Genomic DNA, 17,742 nt, shown 5'->3' with positions numbered 1-17,742 from the left:
ACCTTCATCTTTCTTAAATGTATGAGCAATACATTTTTTTCTTTCTATTTTATTTGAATTTTGTTCTTTCTTATTTTTAACTGTATTTTTACAATTTAATTCATCAGGTTCTACACAGTTGGTTATTGTTATATCATTATTTTTATAAAACTTATTTAGTATTTTGTTATTAGTGCTTTTATGGACACTTTTGTCATTACTTTCATGAGTATGTGAAGTATAACGGTGCTTTTTATATTTGATTTTGTTTACAATTTCATCATTTTCAAGGTTTAGAGAGCTAAACTGGCGTTTTTTAGTTTTAACTCTATTTGCAAGATCGTTTTTATACTCTGATATCAAACATTCTGACAGTTATCCTTTTTTTCTAGGAATAACATCTTAACTGATTTTTCATAGACATTTTAATATTTTAAATCTCAAGCAGTAAATAATGCCATATAAATTAGAATCGATATTAAAAATGATTGTATTTTTATTAATACAAAAAACAANAGTAATTTATGACGTTAATGTCGCAGTAATAGCGTATAATTTATCTATTTGCGATTTTATTATAAAATAAGTAATAAGTAATTACTAAATGAAGTAACTAATAAATTGTTATATGTTATGTCAAATAATATAAAACATAAGAAATTATACCGGAAAAATAAAATCGATATAAGAGTCACTATTATAATAATTAGGAAACACATTTAAACTAAACAAATTATTTAGTTTCAATATTTAAAAATCTAAAAATGAGCTAACAATTTAAATGCTTTATTATAATAAATAGATTACATATATTCATATACANGATCCTTTTTTTCTAGGAATAACAGATCTTAACTGATTTTTCATAGACATTTTAATATTTTAAATCTCAAGCAGTAAATAATGCCATATAAATTAGAATCGATATTAAAAATGATTGTATTTTTATTAATACAAAAAACAAATTTACTTTAAAAATTTATCATCAATTAAAATGTATTTGAAGNCTTCTTACTGTGATAGAAAACTAACGCTATCCCTTGATTTTTTAATAATCTTAAAAAAACGGTTACTAGACCACCCAATTTTATAACTGCTATTGGTATCCATCTACATATTATTAATTAGTGATGGGCATAATCGAATTATTAGTAATCTAGAGGATCTCTAGAAATTTTACTCGAAATTAAAATCATTTTATTATTTTGATAATAGTAATCGAGATTATTCTTAATGATGTTTAAGTATGTTTCGATTACATTAAATACATTTATAACTTATAACCAAATTATTAAATTAAATATATGTAAAGAAATATGCATAAGATGTTTCAATAATACTACGGACTAATGTATAATGTATGTATACTATTATTGAAATTTAAAATATACTAATTCATTTACGAAATTACGATTATTTTACTTATAACCGAAATATCTTGATTATGCCCATCANTCTTCTTACTGTGATGGAAAACTAACGCTATCCCTTGATTTTTTAATAATCTTAAATAAACGGATACTAGACCACCCAATTTTATAACTGCTATTGGTATCCATCTACATATTTTTAATTAGTGATGGGCATAATCGAATTATTAGTAATCTAGAGGATCTCTAGAAATTTTACTCGAAATTAAAATCATTTTATTATTTTGATAATAGTAATCGAGATTATTCTTAATGATGTTTAAGTATGTTTCGATTACATTAAATACATTTATAACTTATAACCAAATTATTAAATTAAATATATGTAAAGAAATATGCATAAGATGTTTCAATAATACTACGGACTAATGTATAATGTATGTATACTATTATTGAAATTTAAAATATACTAATTCATTTACGAAATTACGATTATTTTACTTATAACCGAAATATCTTGATTATGCCCATCACTAGTTAAAATGTGATTATTCATATCAAAAAATAGTCTTAGTCTTTTTTTTTAGCTTCGATGCAAAGCTGAGAATGTATTGGTTTTACTAAGATGTGTTTTTTTTGTGTCTGTTACCACTTTTACTCAGCTCTCACCGAACCGATTTCTTTCAATGATACGTCAAAAGATCATAAATNTTTTTATATAGATACATAATATCATTCCTTTTTATTTAATTTTTAATTAATTAATTTTTTCAACTTGATTTTTGAAAATGTTCCGGAAGGTCTGACACTTTTATATATATCTTAAATTAAAGCTAATGTAATATACTTTAATTTGAAAAAAAAAAATTTGACCTCTGGACTTGTCTTCATGGTGAAAACGGCTACCGAATGCTATTTTTGTGTGAAAATTTTCGATTTTATAATTGACATTTTTACTTTAAAGTGCTATAACTTTTTAAAAAATGTATGGATCAACATTATTTTTTTATGAGAAATAATATTTTTTAATAATCCCTTTTTCATTCTACATACTTTATCTTAATTAGGATATAAATAAGAAAATAAGAGATCATGTTGCTTTTGAAATAATCCACCAATTTTTTAAAATTAAACACTATCTACAGATTTGCGTCGAAGCGTTTCTTATGATGGTGATTTTAATCACTATCAGATATATCTATACTTGTCCCATCTATGCCTCGTCCACACTGTACTTCGACCCCAATGTGCTACCGTTTTTTCATTTTACGGTTACTTTTTATCATGTTATTCTTACATTAGACACAATGTTATAAATGCATACGTGTGTATGTGTGAGTTTATTTATTTATTGTATCATTAAACTGTAGTGTATATTAATATACAAGCGATAGAGTAGGTAATTGATTTGACGCTATATTGTTTAAACCCAACTAAACGCTAAATTGTACATTCCCAAACAACAATCATATTATGTCAATTGCCACCGGAATTTCTGGTAATCTTTTTCTTTTTCTTTGCCTTAATCCCAACTACTTGGGGTCGGCCACCCTTATCCTAAGCTTCCACTTGACACGATCTCCCACATCTTCTACGCTCACATCAGCTGTCCTCAAATCGCATTCAATAGCNATCACATCTGCTGTCCTCAAATCGCATTCAATAGCATCCCTCAATCTCTTTTTTGGTCTTCCTCTATCTCTTCTTCCTTCAACATTCATTTCTATAACTGTTNTATAGACTATTAAAGTCTATTTTCTCTCATCTTATCCACAATTGACACTATACCTATACTCACTCTTATATACTCGTTCCTTATTTTATCTTCTCTAGTCACTCCACTCATCCAACTAAGCATTCTCATCTCTGCTACACTTATTCTCTGCTCTACTTTCTTATCAACCGCCCAACACTATGAACCATACATCATAGCTGGCCTCACAATTTCATACTAAATTTAAAAACTATAATTAGTATTTATTCATATATTATATTTTAAAATCAAAGAACTACTAATCAGGATATAATTAAAGAAATAAGAGTTGATGCTGCTTTTGGAATAATCCACCAATTTCTCTAAATGAAACATTCTCTACAGATTTATCTTACCATATTCTAAGTTATAGAATAAGTTGCCTAAAATAAATGTTGATATTTTTTATTATATTAGTAATATTCCCTCATAATGATGACAACTATAAAGAAGATGAATTAAATAGTCAATTAAATCATTCATTTTCAGACATGAATTTATCAATAGCATAATTATTTTTTATATGTATAAAACTAAAATATTCATATTTATATATCAATGTAATCGTATAACAATTAATAATAAGTAATGTCTAATTTTATTTATAAAGTAAAAGTCCTGTAAAACATACGATTTTTAGGAAAATACTCGTTAATCTAGGTAAATGCAGTATGTACAGTTCAAATATTATCGAGCGCAAAATTTTTTTTTTTCATAGTATAGCTAATGACTTCCTCTACAAGCCACATGTATGGATTTTATGTGTAATTTTGCGTAATTTTTAGTTAATCTCTTTAAACAAACAAACTAGAGAAAAAAACAAAAAAATTCGATTTTTTTTTAAGTATAAATTTGTTAAATTCCACAAAAATAAAAAAAAAATTTATTTTTTTTCATTTGAAAAAGGACATCTTTTTTAATAGGAATAAAAATTTTTTTTAATTTTAAATTATGTTTTAAGGTATAAAAAAAATGTACAAAAATAAACTCACAATAACTGAAAATCCGGATAAATTTTTTGAAGTATAACATTAAAATAGCTCTACACCTTCACTAAATCAACTTATGCCCTTGAAAATTTGTATTAAAACCGTTAAGTATGATATTAGTGTGTTTTGCTAAAAAAAAAAAATTTAAGTGTCTTTTAAAAAATGATACTTTTGGCCGCCTAAATCGGCGTTTCATTCCACTGTGCGGCGCAACCGTACTAGTGTTATTATGAACTTTCATAATTTAATTGTGTGACTGGATTATAAACATCGTTGTTGTCTGGAATATTTTGAAAAAAATACTGGAACAAAACTGTTACGTGTCAAATATGTAAAAAAGATTATGAAATATACAAAAACACAACTAACTTAAATGAAAAAATTATATTATTTATAACCTTTCATTAAGGGTTTCCAGAAATTCCAAATAAGATACATGGATATATGGAATAATCTATTTTTGTCTTTTTAAATTTATTATAGAGCATTTTAATTCAGATGATATTTCAATAAATTTTATTTTAGAGTTTTAATGCTGAGTCAACATTTAAGCTGGGTTTGATGGTATATTGTATTTCAACTTGTAAACTATTATTAATTTTTTATTTTATTAACATAAATATATATATTCTATTCATAGTAGATATATTTTAAACGAGTAGATTAGGTACCTAATTACAATGATATCAATAAATATTAAACGATTATAAAAAATAATACATCTTTGTCTTTTATTTAAGATACGCATTAATAGCCAAGTATTAACACGATTAGTGTTATTTTTAAATAAAAATTTTACTAACTATAGGTATTATACCATCAAATACAAAATTTTAGATTAATTATTCATTTACTAGTGAATATGAAATAGTAGGTGCATATTTTTTTACTTTTGAATAATTTGGTTATAATTTATAACTTATAAATGTATCTAGAGTAATCAAAATATACTCAAAATCGGTAAAAATAATCGATTATTTTTATAAAACAAATTAACGATTTTAATTTCGAGTGATTCTCTCGATTACAAAAACGTCTCAATTACTAATAATTCGATTATACCCAACACTAGTATCACGCCACTCCAAAATAATATTAGGTGGCCGTATATGTACGCGCATGCTATCTGGAATGATGGACAGGGTGATAGATGAATTCGGCTGNATCTCAATTACTAATAATTCGATTATACCCAACACTAGTAGAATGACGCGCACTCCAAAATAATATTAGGTGGCCGTATATGTACGCGCATGCTATCTGGAATGATGGACAGGGTGATAGATGAATTCGGCTGTAAAACATCTAAAAGCGCATTCTCTCGGTTATGTCGTTTTGTTTGCCCGTATGGAATCCTCTTAATCACGTTGCTGAGAGACTGCAGTGATATTCTTAATTTTTATAGTTGATTGTCACGAACTTCAAGTTGTAGAATAAAAAAACTCGTTTCTATCGTCCTATATTCAGTTCTTGGCTTTTCCACAAGGCTCTCTAAAGTCATATGTATTATAACTAAATCTAACTAAACAAGAGCCATCTAGACAATGTAAATTGATAATTTTTGGAAATTTGTTATTGCTGTTGACTTTTTCATTTTTAAATATTCCCATAATATGATAATATAGATAAACCATTGTTAATTGTTGTTATTATTTAAAATGCATTATTTTGCACTATGTAATCAAATATTAAACATCCACCTTAACTATTTACATTCCTAATTTTTGGAGTTAACCATCGATTAAAATAATCGTAAGTCGAATAGTTATTTCATTGTATATACGGAATTCTTTTTGAGTATACATTTTCGAAACACTTATTGTAATTATTAAGGTTAATATTTTTTTAGTATTAAAATGCATCGAATATATTTCGATCAAAATTACTATGTTTTGACATTTGAACTTAATGCCAGTTTTTAACTTATTTAGTTTTTTAATGAATATTGTATGGCTTTATTTTTAGGAGGTTTACTTTATATGGAAACTCCTTCTGATTGGATTGGTGAAGCTAAAAAAATAATAGAAAATGAGAAATTCTTAGTGAATCGTATAGAAATATCATCTCTTGAATTATCTGATGGTGTTTATTTGAATATTGAAACATTAGAGAATTGTAATTATTGTGTGTTATTGAATGATTGCGGTTTTCGTGTTGTTTCATATGTTTTTGATAAAAATATAGAGATTACCAATACATATTACGAAACAATATTTGCATTATTGTCAAACATAAGTAAAAATTACTGTCAGCAATTCAACAAGCTTGTATCATCTAAATTGATCAATATTACTAGGTCATGCTCTTATGATAATCAAAAATAATAAAATGGAAATGAGTGATATTCGACCTGCTAATGAAGAACAAGTTGGACAAACCCTAGAAAAAGGTAAGTGTTTTTTTTTACACTTTTAAGTCTAAAGCAGTCCTCTAGAAAAGGTTTCTTAAAAATAAATATTTAAGGACTAGTCATTAGTCTGTTAGGATCTTCTTGTTAAAGGTATGATGTACATTGCCTATTGGCTAAAATAGTAAAACACAATATTTTCCATTTTTCTGGTTTTTGCATCAACATGAATAATATACTAAATTTTAAATTAAGAAAATTTCATTACTTAAGTAAATTAAATTGTTTCATCTAAATAAAAATTATGTAATAGCGTTCTAAAACGATATAAATGATGTTATATTGATATTGAAGATTTCTGGGCTAATTTAAAAATATATGTTTAAACCTAAATTTCATTGTATCAAAAATAATATTTAATAATTTTAATATCTTAAGAAAAATATATTAAAATTAAAATAAGAATTCCATTTTCTAATAAAAATACCTATATACACAACTTTATAAAATACTATATTTATTATATGATATTAATATTTTTTTTAATTGCAAAAATATTTTAAAACTTTAATATAAATGTTAAATTTAAGCATTTTGTAATCAGTTATTGATTCAACTAATAACCTATATTATAAGCAATTATTATGTATAATATTTATAGTATTTTTATTTCAGATGTATTGGCAATTGAAAAAGATCCTTCAATTGCAGATCAAGATGATTTACAAGCTAAAGAAAAAGAAAAGAAGCTTGGGCATAGACGAGTTGGAGTTGATGGTGAAATTACTTATAAAAAGATACAAACTGGTCAAATTATGGGATCTATACAGCTTGGAATACAGCATGCAGTTGGTGGTCTTGCATCTAAGCCTGAACGTGATTTACTCATGCAAGATTTTATGACTGTTGAAACGACCACATTTCCAAGTGATGGTACAAATCACACACCTGCTCACCATTATCCAGAATTTATTTTTAAAACATATGCTCCAATTGCATTCCGTTATTTTCGAGACTTATTTGGTATACAACCAGATGATTATTTGATATCATTTTGTAATTCACCACTTCGTGAGCTATCTAATCCTGGCGCTAGTGGTTCTATTTTTTATCTTACTCGTGATGATGAATTTATTATGAAAACTGTTCAGCATAAGGAAGGTGAATTTTTACAAAAACTTCTTCCTGGTTATTACATGAATTTAAATCAGAACCCACGAACTTTATTGCCAAAATTTTTTGGACTTTACTGTTATCAATGTAACTCAAAAAACATAAGACTAGTAGCTATGAACAATTTGTTACCATCAAATATAAAAATACATCAAAAGTATGATCTTAAAGGTTCTACTTACAAAAGAAAAGCTTCCAAAGATGAAAGACAAAAGTCTTCTCCAACTTTTAAAGATTTAGACTTTAAAGAACATCACCCTGATGGAATATTTTTGGAATCTGATACACATGCAGCTTTACTTAAAACAATGCAAAGAGATTGTAGAGTGTTAGAAAGTTTTAAAATTATGGATTACAGTTTGTTAGTGGGAGTTCATAATGTTGATCTTGCACAAAGAGAAAAAGAAGAACGACGCATTGCAAGACTACGTAAATCTGTTGAAAATGATGCTGATACTTTATCAGAAACTTCAACATTAAGTCGTACTGCTGAAGCAAATCGACAACGCTTAATGGCTCATTCAACTGCAATGGAAAGTATTCAAGCAGATACTGGAGTTTCATCTGATGAAGATAATTCTTCACCTAGAGGTGGCATTCCTGCTAGAAGTGGTAATGGTGATAGTTTGTTATTATTTGTCGGCATCATTGATATATTGCAAAGTTATCGATTGAAAAAAAAACTTGAACATACTTTTAAAGCAATAATTCATGATGGTGATACTGTATCTGTACATAGACCAGATTTTTATGCTACAAGATTTCTTGACTTTATGTCTAAGTATGTAAAATGATTATTATGAAATCATTTTATTGTAATAATTCTTTTTTTTTTTAGATCTGTGTTCAAAAAACTCTTGTGTCCTTTAAAACGTTCTCCTTCTAAACGTCGAAGCATGTCTCGTACACGTACACGTGATCAAACTGATCCAGAAGGAACTTTTTCTACATGTTCAACTCCACCTCCAGCATTTGAAGATGCCATTCGACGTGATTTTGTTCATGAAAAACGTTCTAGTATGACTCGTATAAGACGTCCTTCTCCTGGTCTACGAACTGATGGTCCATCAGGCTCATTGCATGCTGGTGAGAGTAAGTCATCAACATTGAGTGTAGGATCAGGCAGTACTACATCTGGCATTGGGGGTTCAGCAGGCAGACACTCAGTAGAGGCAACATGGACAGAAGGCACTCCTAGCTACACTGAGTCATCAAGCAGTGCTGATATGGCATCAGATACTTTACAAAATATTAATGTTTTAGTGGGTGATCTTAAATCTTTAGAAATGACTCGTTTATGAATTGTAAAATATTTTAGTATAAATCATGCAGATGTTTTTTCTAAAAATTCATAATAAGAGCTTTACAATTTTATTAGCCAGTATGCAACATTCAATTTTATAAGAACGGAAATAAATTCAGTATAAGCAAATATTTACTTAATTATATTGCACTACTAATATAATTATATTTTCAGATTATAATTTCAATTTAGTAATATCAATTGATACTAATTAATATTTTCAACATTTTGTTGTTGTCATAATAAAAATTTAAAATGAATAATATAATATAATCATTTATGTTATTAATGGTCAGTAACAAAAGTTGATAATAAGAACAATTACACTATAAACTCATATATATTATAACATTAATTTTAATATCTTTACAATTTTGGTATAATAATCTAAACTCTGCTTAAATATGTTAGAAAAATTTTAATTAAAATTCTTATTTAGTATTGAAAATATTCCCATGTAATTTATTTATATGGGTAATTTATTTTTTAATTGCTGCTGAGCCCTTTATGTTAAATCTATTAGTACTGAGGTATAATTGAAGAATATAATAAAGGAATATTAATTTGTTATATTAATTAAATTCACAAAATGTTAATATGTGATCTATTGACTTCTTACCAAAATTGTTTGATAAAGCATATCAGCATACTTATTTATGAATTAAAGCGTATTTCTCATTTTGGTTACTAATAATTGTTACATTGTATTGAAATATAATTTAATGTATTAATTATCATTATACTCAAATGTTAAACCATTAAGCAAATATTATACATTATAATATTATTTATTATAGATGAATCTGCTTTGGTTGAAAACCGCTTGCAGCGGATGAAACATAATGTGATGGTTCGTGTATTTAGGTTTTCGCTTTCGAAAAATAAAATTAGTTAAATGGTATTTTAGTAAATTATACTATGTTATTTATTATTAATACTATTAATATTACAACTTACTATTATTATAAATTATAGTTATGGATTATTTAATAATATTTCACTTTATTTAAATTTAAATAATATATCAGTTGTATTTATGTTTATTGTCTAATCCAATACAACAGTATTCACATTTTAAATCCATGTACATCTTTATAATCAATATATATATATTGGATTCATATATATATATATATATATACATATACGTCTATTTTGAACCTCTCTCTGTGGGTAGACATAAGGTTGAACCTAAACAAAAATTAAAAATAATTCAGGGTGATCGTGGCACAGATCAATATCTAACTTATATCGCTACCATAGAACGGTAGCAAAGTGGTGTCGTTGCATATTTGGGACAAGTATATAGGATATCTAACAGAGATTAAAATCACTATCATAAGAAAGCCTTCAAAACAAATCTGTATTAAATTTTAAGAAATTGTTGGATTATTACAAAAGTAATATTAAATCTCATTCCCTTTATTATATCCTGATTAGTAATTCATTGATTTAGAATTATAATATATGAATAAATATCTATTAAACGTAGTATGATTGATATTTAATAATTTAGTATTGATATTTTTTTGTAGAAATTATAAAAAAATTAAAAGTAGTTGAACCTTTCATGGCAAACGCGTATAAAAATTGAAAGGCTTGATTCAATACTTTTCAAAAAAAAAAAAACCCAGCACAGGGGGGTCGCGGCACAGTGGTGACGTGGCATAGTTAGATCAAGTATAATGATATCTGACAGTGATTAAAATCACTATAAAAAAAAAACGCTTCGATGCAAATCTTTAGATAGTGTTTAATTTTAAAAAATTGGTGGATTATTCCAAAAGCTTCATAAACTGCTAGTTCCTTATTAATATCCTGATTAAGATAAAGTATGTCAAATCAAAAAGGGATTATTAAAAAATATTATTTCTCATAAAAAAATTATATTGATCAATACACTTTTCAATAAGTTATAGCATTATAATGTNAATGTTAAAAATGTAAAATACAAAATCGAAAATTTTCACACAAAAATAGCATTTTCACCGTGAAGATAAAATAAAGTCTGAAATTTTTTTTTTTCATGATAAAGTATATTACATTAGCTTTAATTTAAGATATATATAAAAAAGTCAGACTTTCCGGAAAACTTTCAAAAGTTAAGTTGAAAAAGTGAATTTTTGTGAAAAAGTTGTCATTTTAAATCCTCTGTGGTAAAGGGTCAAATTTATAAAAAAAAATATATCAAATGATAGTCAAAAACAACAAGCATCTATAAAAAAATAATTAATAATGATTTGTTCATTTTTGAAAAAGTTAAGACAGTTTAAAGTAAAAAATTTTTCAAAAATTTCAAAAATTAGCGATTTTTAAATTTGTAATTTTAAATTTTATAAAATTTTTATAGATTTATAAAAAAAATACNAAATTTCAAAAATTAGCGATTTTTAAATTTGTAATTTTAAATTTTATAAAATTTTTATAGATTTATAAAAAAAATACATCAAATGATAGGTAAAGACATCATGAATCTATAAAAAAAATAATTATATTGATCCATACATCTTTCAAAAAGTTATAGCATAATAAAGTTAAAAATATAAAATACAAAATCGAACATGTTCATACAAAAATAGCATTCAGTAGCCATTATCACCATGAAGATAAGATAAAGTCCGAAATTTCCCAAGATAAAGTATATTACATTAGCTTTAATTTAAGATATATATAAAAGTGTCAGACTTTCCGGAACACTTTCAAAAGTCAAGTTGAAAAAATTAATTTTTTGTGAAAAAGTTGTCATTTTAAATCCCCCCTGTGGGCAAGTAATGGGTCACATATAAAAAAAAAATATACCAAATAAAAGGTAATGATATCATGTATCTATATAAAAAAATTTTATATTGATTCGGTTATTTTTAAAAAAATTATGGCACATTTTAGTAAAAAAATTGAAAAAATTTCGAAAATTAGCGATTTTTAAATTTGTAATTTTTTTGGAGGTTTCCCCCATTTACGGGGAACGAGGGAAATTTTTTCAATTTTTAAGGGTAATGTCTTCGACTAGATACGATTTGTGATCTTTTGACGTATCATTGAAAGAAATCGGTTCGGTGAGAGCTGAGTAAAAGTGGTAACAGACACAAAAAAAACACATCTTAGTAAAACCAATACATTCTCAGCTTCGCATCGAAGCTAAAATGTTTATTACTTATACATTAATTTACTGATCTACAAGGACTCTTCAATACAGACTAAAATATACTTTTCTAACCCCATTTTCGCGCCGATTTCAAATTTGCAATTATAGTTTCGAATATAAACTAAATAATAACAAAATCCTGTTTGATTATTAATAAGAATAATCAATTAAAATATTTTAATTTATAATATACGTAATTTAAAATAAGCTTTGTTGTAATTTAAATAATAAAGATTAAAGGTATAATAAAAATCATATGTGATATTAAACTTAGTGGTGAATGTTTTTTGAGACTATCAGAGGGCAGTGTGATTCGAGGGTCTGTTATTGCATGAAATGATATGCACATTAAACTGAAATAATCTTAACTGAATTATGTGATCCTTAAATAGTAGAGTTTTTACTTGTGGAATGATAATAAATATACAAACTGGAATGATCACTAATTTGCGTACAATGTTTTTAATAAGTTTATTATTATAATCATTTAACACAGTGATAGAAAAACTACCAATACAAAATTGACATGAGAAAGAAATCATACAATAAAATGTTATTATCAGTTTTTACAAGCACTATTGACCCAAAAAATATTTTTACGGGTAGGCGAAAGAGAATCGGACGATAATCGCGATGTGCTCGCATCGGGGTAAGATCGAATTTTTTTGAAAATCTAACACTATTCTGCTTACTGGGGGGATTTAAAATAGCAACTTTTTTTTAACTTAATTTTTGAAAATGTTCCGGAAATACTGCGTCTTTTAAACATTTATCAAATTAAAGCTTATTTTATGTACTATAAAATGAAAAAAAAAAATTTGTCCCGACGACCTATCTTCTATGCGCAAATGGCTACCGTATTCAAAAATATGCTATTTTTCTATTAAAATTCTAGGTTTTGTATTTTATTTTATTTTAAAATATCTTATTAGGCGAATACACTGACTTTCATGAATATTATACAATTTTATTGACATAGAATAAAGTTCATAAGACATAAGAAATTAAACTTATAAAATTTTTTTCCTTTTTTAAAGTCGAAAAAATAATTTTTAAATTTAGGCTAGTTAAAATAGCCAATTTTATCATGTGCCATAAGCAAAGAACAATTGTCAAGTCGGTAACACTTGTGTCTTTCATGATTGCGGTTCAAGGTTGAAATCCGGCTGTGGCTATTAATATTTTGCATTTTTTTTTGAGTTAGAATAAAATGTTCAATTCATTTGATATTTATCTCATTTAGATTCAATAACTTCAATAAATATCAAGGATCCTATCACTATAGTCTCCTCTCGTGAGAAGAAATTTATATTCATGTTAATATTATTTTACTATGTATTTTTTTTTTTGTGGCTACGATTTATTTTGCCAACCCTCACTAGACCTACTTTTTTCAACGATATGTCAAATAATTACAATTCATATTCAGTTGAAGATATTACCCTAAAAAATTGAAAAAAAAAATCCTTATTCAAATAAAAAGTAGCTAAACCAGCTTTCTCTATACAAACAATTAAATCATTCATTTCTAATATTCTTAAAGTATTTACTGTCGAAATAGAATTGATATGATAAAAGTATTCAAATTCAAAAGTAAATCATTTATATTGTAGTATATATTAATTTTTTAACTCCTCTATTTGTGTGTGCTTCTACCAGTCTATAATATTCCAAATTTTTTTGTAACATTTTGCTATATAAATCTATACTGGACCCAACATGCAACGTCCACACTGTGCTGGGATTTTTTTTTCCTTTCATTTGGTATATTTTTTTATAAATTTGACTGTTTACCAGCCCACGGGGGGAGTTTAAAATGATAACTTTTTCAACTTAACCTTTGAATGTGTTCCGGAAATAACATCAATTATTGTTTCCTTAATTATATTATGAAGTAGTTCTGTCATTTATAAGTGTAATATATGGATAAATACTTATCATAGTAGTTAAATTTAGTATGAAATTGATATTTAATAGTTTACTATTGTAATTTTTACGAAAAAACTATAAGAAAAACCCAGTACAGTATGCCGCGACAGTGGTGACGTAGCATATTTGGGACAAGTATAATGATATTTGCCAATGATTACAATCATTTTCATAAGAAACCGCTTCGATGCAAATCTGTAAATAGTGTTTAATTTTAAAAAATTGGTGGATTATTCCAAAAATTACATGATCTTCTATTTTCTTATTTATATCCTGATTAGAAGTTTTGGATTTATAAGTGTAATATATGAATATATAAATTTATATATATACTAGCTGTCCCGGCAAACGTTGTTTTGCCGTTTAAATTGTTTTATACATAAATAGCTGACCCGGCCACGTTTGGGTGTGGCTTGATTAATATAATATATTATTATATAATATTATATTAATATATTATTTTCAAATATGTAGCATAACCATGCAAATACTTATAAAATTTTTGAATCTGAGTTATCGGAGATAATCATTGAACACAATTTTTCAATGATGAACGACCAAAAAAATGTTTGTTGATATTATTGTTTATTTAACTGAAACTCGAACATTTTTAAAAAATGAATTAGTATTAAAGGTTGTTTTTTTTTTCCAAACAGTTATATAGATAATAATATTTAATTGAGTACTATTTGGTGTACAATATTTTTAGTTAATTTGTTTTTAGTTAATATAAACAAATTTGACGGTTTACCAACCCGTGAACATGCAACATAAAGTTGACCGTGGGAGAAGCATGGATTTTCTAAATCTAAACCGCAAACGGACATTGTCTGGCCTTGAGACTTGTTAATGGTTATTGCGTATGCTAATCGAACAGGAAATTGAAGCCTTTTGAATGGTAATGTGGTATCTGACGGAATCATTGGGATACGTGGCAATAGAACAATTTCCCCTTTAAATCTTCCTGTTAAAATGGTTGCTTCAATAATATTTCCGGTAATTTTTTTGATGACCAAACGTGTACCATTGCATAGTCTGGGTGGATTCAAATTACGTAATAAAATAATCGGTGATCCAATTTTTAACTGTAGATTGTGTGGTGGCATTCCTGGTATATCCAGAGAGTTTAAAAATTCTGTTNTAAAGAAAGCCTGCTGCTTTCTTTGGATGTGGTAGCCGTTTCTCAGACTCCCTCCCCGGAATCGAACCCTGATTTTCCGTTACACGTTACAACCATGATATTGATAGTAACTATTATCATAACATGAAACTAAAAAGTGAAAAATAAATATAGTTTAAAAAAACTAAAAAAACACGCTTTTACCACAATAATACTAGTATTTTTTATTCATAATTATTTTAAGTTTATTTTAAAAATTATTTTTAACTTTTTAGTTTGATGTGCTTTAAAAGCGTGTTTTTTTAGTTTTTTTAAACTATATTTATTTTTATCCTAAAAGAAATAAAAATTGTGTTGGTCTTATTCTAATACATCTCTTTTTTAATACGCTTTTATTAGTTTCACGTGTATGTTTGTTGTTTGTTTGTAAGTTTGTAACTCTCCAAACGCCACGCGTTATCGCATATTCCGTTGTCTAGACTAGACTGTTATACNTTTATAATACGATACTGTCACGTGGTATACATAAATATACAGAGTGTGCAGTAAATAAGGATACAGGTCAGTTGTTACAATGAATGAGAACAATAGATACTCGTTGTATTACCTACTGAACACTAAATGTGTATATTATTATAATTAGTGATAACGACGTATTTCTATTATAATTATTACGAACACAATTCAAATAATATAAGATATCTTTGGTTAAATTATCTGAGTACAAACACTATTAGTCATAAATTATCTATACTAAGAGCCTATATAAGTACATGTTACATGTACATGATTACAATAATCAAAGTTCATAATCCCACTTGCATTTATACTGTAAACGTATATATGAAGGCATAATTTATTATGTCTATGATCTATACTCACAAACAATTATCATTAGCTATTATTTTTATTTACCATTCATTGGTTAATAAAAAACATTATAAATATATAATTATAAAAGTTTATGTATTGTACCTTTTAGAATACATTTTTGAATGTTGAAAATAGGCTTTTTAGGCGCCGGCAAAATGGCCCAGGCTTTAGCAAAAGGTTTTCTAGCAGCGGGCATGTATATTTTATTAAATAAATTTATTACAAATGGATATTATTATGTTTGATATATTTTACCAGGTCTTACTAAAGGAGAATTAATTACAGCTAGCTGTGTTCCACAAGATATTCAATGTATTAACACGTTTGAGGTAATTAAGATGCAATTATAAATTTGTTTAACAGTTTAAATTTACTATGAAAAAAAAATTTTGATCATTATCTTGTAAACCTTTTTTATTGCCTAATTTGTAACAAAAATAAAATAAAGTATAAAACTTCAGATGTTGGGGTCAATTGTAACTTTTGACAATCGAGAAGTTGCTGATAATTCAGAAATTATTTGTTTGGCTGTTAAACCCAATGTTGTAAAATGTGTTCTTAAACAAGTACGACCAGCAATAACATCTAATCACCTTCTATTGTCAGTGGCAATGGGTATTACAATTAAACAATTAGAAAAGGTAAGAAATACTTTTATTCTAATAAAATTTAAAATTAACAGTACTTGGAACGTTCACTAAAAAACTGAACCCGTCCACGTTCACATTCAATGAGTAAAAAGAAACTTGTTAATACTCAAATTAATATTTTTGCCGAATGAACACATTCGTGATTAAGCACTTTAAAAAAGACAAACATTTATAAAACGGTAGTACAGTAGAATTGTAACACATAATGGACATGGCATAGTTAGGACAAGTATAGAAGATATCTGACAGTGATTAAAATCACTATCACAAGATACGCTTCGATGCAAATCTATGGATAGTGTTTAATTTAAAAAAATTGGTGAATTATACTAAAAGCAAATTAATTCTTGTTTCCTTTATTATGCCTGATTAATAGTTTTAGCTTCGATGCGATACTAAGAAGATATAAATTTTACCACGATGAGTTTATTTATCATTTTACTATAATGTGTTTTTTTATTATTTTTTATTTTTGTGTCTGTGAACGCACAATCTCAGCTCTCGCTGGACCGATTTTGATGAACAATATGTCAAAAGATCACAAATCTTTCAAAAAAACTTTTTCAAAAATGAACATATCAATATAATTTTTTTTTTATAGATGCATGATGTCTTTACCTATCATTTGGTATATATTTTTTTTATATCTGACCCTTTACCTGCCCACAGGGGGGGATTTAATATGACAACTTTTTCAACTTAACTTTTGAAAATGTTCCGGAAGGTCTGACACTTTTATATTTTATTATTTTATCTTCACGGTGTAAATGGCTACCGAATGCTATTTTTGTGTGAAAATTTTCGATTTTGTATTTTACATTTTTAACTTTATAATGCTATGACATATTTAAAAGTATATGGATCAACATTATTTTTTATAAGAAATAATATTTTTTAATAATCCCTTTTTCATTCGACACAATTTATCTTAATTAGGATATTAATAATGAACTAGCATGTAGCTTTTGGAATAATCCACCAATTTTTTAAAATTAAACACTATCTAAAGATTTGCATCGAAGCGTTTTTTTTTGATAGTGATTTTAATCACTGTCAGATATCATTATACTTGATCCATCTATACCACGTCACCACTGTGCCGCGACCCCCC

General features: G+C 26.4%; 2 protein-coding genes across 7 annotated transcripts in view; both read left to right on the top strand.

Moving 5' to 3' along the window:
* The first annotated feature begins 5,478 nt into the window (after positions 1–5,478).
* Positions 5,479–9,936, top strand: LOC126903101 (phosphatidylinositol 4-phosphate 5-kinase type-1 alpha-like). Of its 3 annotated transcripts, XM_050681083.1 has the most exons (6): positions 5,479–5,843; positions 6,057–6,326; positions 6,388–6,480; positions 7,114–8,392; positions 8,450–8,703; positions 9,712–9,936. In XM_050681083.1, the coding sequence occupies exons 2-6, from the start codon at positions 6,071–6,073 to the stop codon at positions 9,807–9,809; spliced, it is 1,980 nt and encodes a 659-aa protein (XP_050537040.1). In that variant the 5' UTR covers positions 5,479–5,843; positions 6,057–6,070; the 3' UTR covers positions 9,810–9,936. The 3 variants fall into 3 exon arrangements, with proteins under 3 accessions (XP_050537040.1, XP_050537039.1, XP_050537038.1); XM_050681082.1 differs by lacking the exon at positions 9,712–9,936 and having other exon boundaries at positions 5,483–5,924; positions 8,450–9,057; XM_050681081.1 differs by lacking the exon at positions 9,712–9,936 and having other exon boundaries at positions 5,486–5,843; positions 8,450–9,057.
* Positions 9,937–15,926: 5,990 nt separating this feature from the next.
* The window catches only part of LOC126903123 (uncharacterized), a 14,660-nt gene continuing 12,844 nt past the window's right edge, over positions 15,927–17,742 (top strand). For 3 of the 4 annotated variants that reach the window (XM_050681128.1, XM_050681127.1, XM_050681126.1), the window contains exons 1-3: positions 15,927–16,173; positions 16,240–16,310; positions 16,443–16,622. In XM_050681128.1, the coding sequence (XP_050537085.1) occupies positions 16,104–16,173; positions 16,240–16,310; positions 16,443–16,622 (321 nt within the window). In that variant the 5' untranslated portion in view covers positions 15,927–16,103. Of the gene's footprint in view, positions 16,178–16,239; positions 16,311–16,442; positions 16,623–17,742 lie in introns of all 4 variants that reach the window. The other variant, XM_050681129.1, reaches the window with a different exon arrangement.

Source organism: Daktulosphaira vitifoliae, unplaced genomic scaffold (genome assembly GCF_025091365.1).
Source record: "Daktulosphaira vitifoliae isolate Bord-2020 unplaced genomic scaffold, ASM2509136v1 Scaffold_3, whole genome shotgun sequence".
Taxonomy (NCBI): domain Eukaryota; kingdom Metazoa; phylum Arthropoda; class Insecta; order Hemiptera; family Phylloxeridae; genus Daktulosphaira; species Daktulosphaira vitifoliae.
The sequence above is the reverse complement of the archived record's forward strand: the minus strand, read 5'-3'. Positions and strand labels throughout refer to the sequence as shown.

Coding starts and splice junctions, on each gene's coding strand:
- LOC126903101 (XM_050681082.1), top strand. CDS start 6,071: ATGGAAACTCCTTCTGATTGGATTGGTGAAGCTAAAAAAATAATAGAA. Junction 6,327..6,387: donor TGCATTATTGTCAAACATAA/GTAAAAATTACT, acceptor CAATATTACTAG/GTCATGCTCTTATGATAATC. Junction 8,393..8,449: donor TTTCTTGACTTTATGTCTAA/GTATGTAAAATG, acceptor TTTTTTTTTTAG/ATCTGTGTTCAAAAAACTCT.